Genomic DNA, 5,807 nt, shown 5'->3' on the forward strand with positions numbered 1-5,807 from the left:
CAGAGAGAAAAGGAGAGAGAGAAAGAGAAAGAAACATCAATGATGAGAATCATTGCTTGGCTGCCTCCTGCATGCCCCCTACTAGGGATGGAGCCTGAAACCTGGGCATGTGCCCTTAACCAGAATTGAACCCGGGACCCTTCCGTCTACAGACTGATGCTCTATCCACTGAACCAAACCAGCTAAGGCCAGATGGATTCTTTTGAACTTAGAATGCAGAATTGGAGAGGAACTGTTGGCAAGGGTTGGTGGCGATGGTTTTCCTTCCCAGTTTAGGACAGGAGAAGCATGAGAGCCCCATTGCCTGAGAGACATGGGAGGTAAAAATGATGTAATTAGTGTAAAATGTTTGCAAAACATTCTCCCCAAGACCTAATAATTTGAATGTTTATGGTAGTATAGATTTCAGAAATTGTGTTCACCTGCAAGGTTGAGGAAAAGAGGGGGTAGGTAGTATGAGTCTCAACTAGTAAGAAAGTTACTGTTTCAAAAAAGAATCTATACATTATTATAAATATAATACATCCAACTCATTCATATATATATTTATTTATTTCAGAGAGAAAGGGAGAGGGAGGGAGAGAGAGGGGGAGAGAGAGAGAGAGAGAGAGAAACATCAGTGGTGAGAGAGAATCATTGATTGGCTGTCTCCTACATGACCCCTACTGGGGATTGAACCTGCAACCCGGGCATATGCCCCTGACTGGAATCAAACCTGGGACCCTTCAGTCTGCAGGCTGATGCTCTACCCACTGAACCAAACCAGCTAGGGCCAACTCTTCTTTAAATCATCTAAATTCTTGTAATGCTGGGAAAGTTGCAATGTGCTTGATTTAAGATAAATTATATTTACACATCTTTCTTTGCAAGTCCCTTCATAAGTGTTAGGGATGGAGAAATACTTTACACCAAGTTTATTTGACAGACCCTTTCTTTAACCCTAAGAGATGAGTGTTTCATATTTCTTTTGAAATTCTTTGCTGACTGTGATTTCAGATGGAGCTGTTTTTAAAAGAGTGTCCTCTGATTATGAAAAGCTGGATTTTCAGAATAACTGCTGGAGTGGACTCTTGATCCAGGTGTTTTGTTTTACTATTACATCTGCATTGCATCACACACAGCAGAGGTTAGCATTCGGTTTCTATGCTCTCATTACCCTACTTCAGCTGTCTGTTTTTAAAAAGTGGCTTATCTTTTTCAGCATGGAGTCTTTACCCGTTTGCCCGTGGAAGATACAGTTTGTAAATTACATGCAGTGAATTTTAAATTATAGTCCTGTTTCTTTTACCATAACCTTCATTTGCCAGGCCACATGTAGAAACATAGAGTTATTTTAATGTTAGCTAAAGAAAAATTTAATTCAGAAGGCATGCCAAAAACATTGGACAAAGCCTAGTATAATATGCATGTATGTCTGATATTTTCAATTCCCTTCTGTTTTCAGATACTGTTGTCAGTATTCCCCTCCACTGGCTTGAATAAATGAGAGAGGGAATTTTTGTGTTTTTGAAAATTCAAAAATTTATTCCTAGAAGATAAAGACTTGAGGAGAGAAAATTTGCCTGTATTCCAAACACACTCAAAAGCAGTTTATATTAATTTTATTCAGAATCAGAAAGCTGGTTTAGAATCTAAAAATTGAAAAAGACAGCCTAAGTTATCTGATTGTGCAGTCTGCTCTATTGACTTGTTTTTTCTTCTAGAAGCGATGCATGCTCTTGTAGAAGATTAGACAACACCAAAAGGCAGGAAGAAAGGACTAGAAAGCAGAGATCAGCACTGTGAATGTGTCAGCTCAGATATTCTTCTGTATGAGAGAATATATCTATTTAAAAAAATAAAGATTGACTCCAGTTTCTAAGTGAGCCTGGAGGTTTTCTCTTGGCTTTTTTCATGACCATGATATTATTTAATAAAGCCTTAGAAAACATCCTTTACTTCTTCAAGAATGGTGAATTACACGTAGGCTATTTATTCAACATTTTTCATTCTGTCAACATGGTTGGATGCCAAATGGCTGTTTTGAATAATTTTCAAAGGTATGTTTTTTTGGTATTTTGCCAGGGAAGTCATAACTCTTAAAATGCTCCATAACCCTAACCATACAATTAGATTTATGGACAGATAGCATGTTCCATTTTTGTTGTTTTCTCACTGTTTCAGTATCTGGGATTGATGCCAAAGACTATGCAGCCTTGTTCTATTTATTAAATTAGAAGGGGGAAAATGCCTTGGTTGTTCATCATTCTAGTTAGATGTCTTTTACATGATTGGGAAAGGAAAGTGTTATTTCTTATACACCTCAGTTAAATAATCACCTCACTGAGAAATCTGTATCACTTAATGGAACTAATCAACTGATGCCTGAGCCACAAGAAGAGCACCTTGTCTTATTCCAAACCTTCTTCCATATTGCTGCCAAAGATGTTTTGTTCCTTAAAATCCAAACCTGTTACTTCCCTTCTTAAAGTCCTTTAATATCTCCTTGTTGCCTGCCCTAAAGGATGAATTCCAGACTCTTTCGAATGGTAAACAGGCCTTCTGTGATCTGACTGCCACCCTCATTCTTAATTCCTTTACTCTAGTCATATTATATTACTTAGAATTCTTCAAAAATGTCATTGGTTTCATGCCCTTGTACTTTTATTCCTATTTACCCCCCTTTCTGGAATGTTCTATTGTACCATCTCAGGTCAAGTGTCACTTCCTCTATGAAGCCTTTCCTGGCATCACTTCCTCTATGAAGCCTTGCTTGCCCCCTTCCAGGGAGAATAGACCTTTGTGCCCCATTGCATATGCATATATAATTGTATCAGCATCTGTAACACATTGCTGCAGACCTTATTTTTACCTGTAAATCCCATTCATCATCTTTTTGAAGATAATTGTATCCTTTTGTAGCTCTTACTGTTTGTTTGTTTTTTTTTTATGGTATTACAGACGTCTCCCACTTTCTCCTCCTTTGTCCCCCTCCACCCAGTCCCTGCCCCACCTCAGGCCTTCACCACACTATTGTCTGTGTCTATGGGTTATGCCTTTATGCATATATGTTCTTTGCATCTCTTCCTATCCCCTATTATGACTGTATTGCTGTTGATTTCTCCCTGAAAGTCCATTAAGAATTTTTAAAAATATATTTAGGTGTTCCTATATTGGGTACATACATGTTTTTTTTTAAAATATATTTTATTGATTTTTTACAGAGAGGAAGGGAGAGAGATAGAGTTAGAAACATCGATGAGAGAGAGACATCGACCAGCTGCCTCCTGCATATCTCCTACTGGGGATGTGCCCGCAACCCAGGTACATGCCCTTGACTGGAATCGAACCTGGGACCTTTCAGTCCGCAGGCCAACGCTCTATCCACTGAGCCAAACCGGTTTCGGCGGGTACATACATGTTTACAGGAGTTATGTTTTTTTGTTGGATCAATCTCTTTAGTATTATGTAGTGACCTTCTTTGTCTCTTGTTGTGGCCTTTGTTTTGAAATCTGTTTTGTCAGATATGACTATTGCTATCCCAGCTTTTTTATTTTATTTCCATTTGACTTGAATATATTTTTTCCCATCCCTTTACTTTTGTTCTGTGTGTATCTTTTGTTCTGAGGTGGATCTCTTGTAGACAGCATATATATGGGTCATGTTTTCTTATCCATTCAGCTACCCTATATTTTTTCATTAGAGCATTTAATCCATATACGTTTATAGTTATTATTGATAGGTACTTATTTATTGTCATTTTTCCAGAATTAAAGAAGAAAAGTAAAATATACAGATTAAAATGTCAGATATTGAAGTTCTCTGCTGTTTCATTACTGTTGATTGCAGTAAGCATTATAAGTCTCAGATTTATCAGGCAGAAGAATGTCATGTAATTTGTCAAATCCAGTTTAGCTAAAATGAGGTTTGTTGCTTACACAATCAACTTGTTGGCACTTTCTACTGCTATTGCATAAATACTCAACTATAAGCTTCAACATACATTTTAATTTGCTGACCAACAGATTCAACAAAGTAATGTATTCAATCAAGTTGTGTTGTAGTCACAATGATTATTGCCATCCAGTTTTCCATAAGACTGTTTTTTTTTCAAGTTTTGATTCAAAGTAAAGTCTGACTATACCACATTTCCTCTAATAATCTTGACGTCTATTATCCTGTATAGTATACATAATCATAATTCTTGAGAAAATGCAATATTTCAGGTGAATAATTTTCCCTAAATTGTATCTAATGCTGTACTTTTTGAAATCATTGTAATCTTTGAAAACATATTAAAACTTTCTCTTCAATTAGAATGTAAGCAACCAAAAGCTCAAGAGTCAGTATTAATTTTACATATTATTTTTATGATGAGAAAAAAATACATATATATGGACTACTTAAGATTTAAATTAAAAAAATCTGTTTTAGACATCAGTATGGAATTATTATAAATTCAGCTCAATTGCATGTCATAGAATGTTAAACTTGAGACTACCCTTAAATCACTCATTTTCAAAACAGGAAACAGGTAGAGCCCTAAATTAACTTACTTAATGAATCTACAGTGTTAGATATTAAACCAAAATAAGAACCTGGATCTACTCATGACCATTGTTCATTCTACCATATCTTAAGTGTAACAGTTCAGCCCTCTAAGCCTCATGGGACATTTACATTGTACAAAGTGCTAAATATAAGTTAGCCGAAGAGCTTAATATCTGCTCTCAACCACTCAGGGATTTATAGTTTCATTTAATTTTTGTAAGTTAAGTCAGACACTTTCAGCAGTTAGTACCCGCTACCCCCTAAATCTAACTCAAACTGCACTTTAAAAATAAGTTAATGCATACATATACAGCAAGGACAGCGGAGTAAGATAAGCTCAGAATTTCTTGGTTCAGCCCACTCCCGTGCTAACTCTTTCCACAGCACAAGGTTTATCCTAAAGTTAATTCACTCTGGCTGCTAGAAGCAATCACTTATATTTTCTAGCTCTTATCCAATGAAAAAGAGTCCAAAACTCATTTTTTTAGAATAAAACTAGCCAGCCTTGTTTTCCAAATACCTTCTAGCTCATTGGTCTAAGGCAGCCGTGGGCAAACTACGGCCCGCGGGCCGTTTGAAATGAATAAAACTATTGAAAAAAAAGACCGTACCCTTTTATGTAATGATGTTTACTTTGAATTTATATTAGTTCACACAAACACTCCATCCATGCTTTTGTTCCGGCCCTCCGGTCCAGTTTAAGAACCCATTGTGGCCCTCGAGTCAAAAAGTTTGCCCACCCCTGGTCTAAGGTGACTTAGCTTGCCTATTCCTGAACCAGTCACATATACTAGTAAGCAGGATAGAGTAAATATTTTGGCTTAGGTAGCCAATGGGAAGTGGACATTACTTAAATGTGCATTATCAATATTCTAACTTAATATTGATCACAATATATGATTACCTATATATGTATACGTGTTTTGCCTATATATGTATACATTACCCAAGGATTTATTTTGTAAGAAGACAGCTTGTCATTTCTTAATTATGGCTCTGCCATTTTTACCTATATGACTATAGGCAAAATACTTCTTTGTGCCTCACTTTACTCATCTCTTTAGTGAAAATTATAGTTATCTCATATGTTTTTTTAAAATATATTTTATTGATTTTTTACAGAGAGGAAGGAGAGGGATAGAAAGTTAGAAACATTGATCAGCTGCCTCCTGCACACCCCTTACTGGGGATGTGCCACAACCAAGGTACATGCCCTTGATCAGAATTGAACCTGGGACCCTTCAGTCTGCAGGCCGATGCTCTATCCACTGAGCTAA

At 36.6% G+C, this 5,807-nt stretch overlaps 1 protein-coding gene and 1 long non-coding RNA gene across 2 annotated transcripts in view; one reads left to right on the plus strand and one right to left on the minus strand.

The window, feature by feature from the left end:
• Nucleotides 1–2,690, minus strand: part of POMP (proteasome maturation protein) — a 24,579-nt gene extending 21,889 nt beyond the window's left edge. The window contains exon 1 of the mRNA XM_006770372.2: nt 2,685–2,690. Coding sequence (XP_006770435.2) covers nt 2,685–2,687 — 3 coding nt within the window. The 5' untranslated portion in view covers nt 2,688–2,690. The remainder of the gene's footprint in view (nt 1–2,684) is intronic.
• LOC102773932 overlaps nt 1–5,807 on the plus strand; it is a 12,266-nt gene that overhangs the window by 4,210 nt on the left and 2,249 nt on the right. Inside the window, exon 2 of the long non-coding RNA XR_001515011.1 lies at nt 997–1,126. This is a non-coding gene — a long non-coding RNA (uncharacterized LOC102773932). The remainder of the gene's footprint in view (nt 1–996; nt 1,127–5,807) is intronic.

Source organism: Myotis davidii, unplaced genomic scaffold (genome assembly GCF_000327345.1).
Source record: "Myotis davidii unplaced genomic scaffold, ASM32734v1 scaffold84, whole genome shotgun sequence".
Lineage (NCBI taxonomy): Eukaryota > Metazoa > Chordata > Mammalia > Chiroptera > Vespertilionidae > Myotis > Myotis davidii.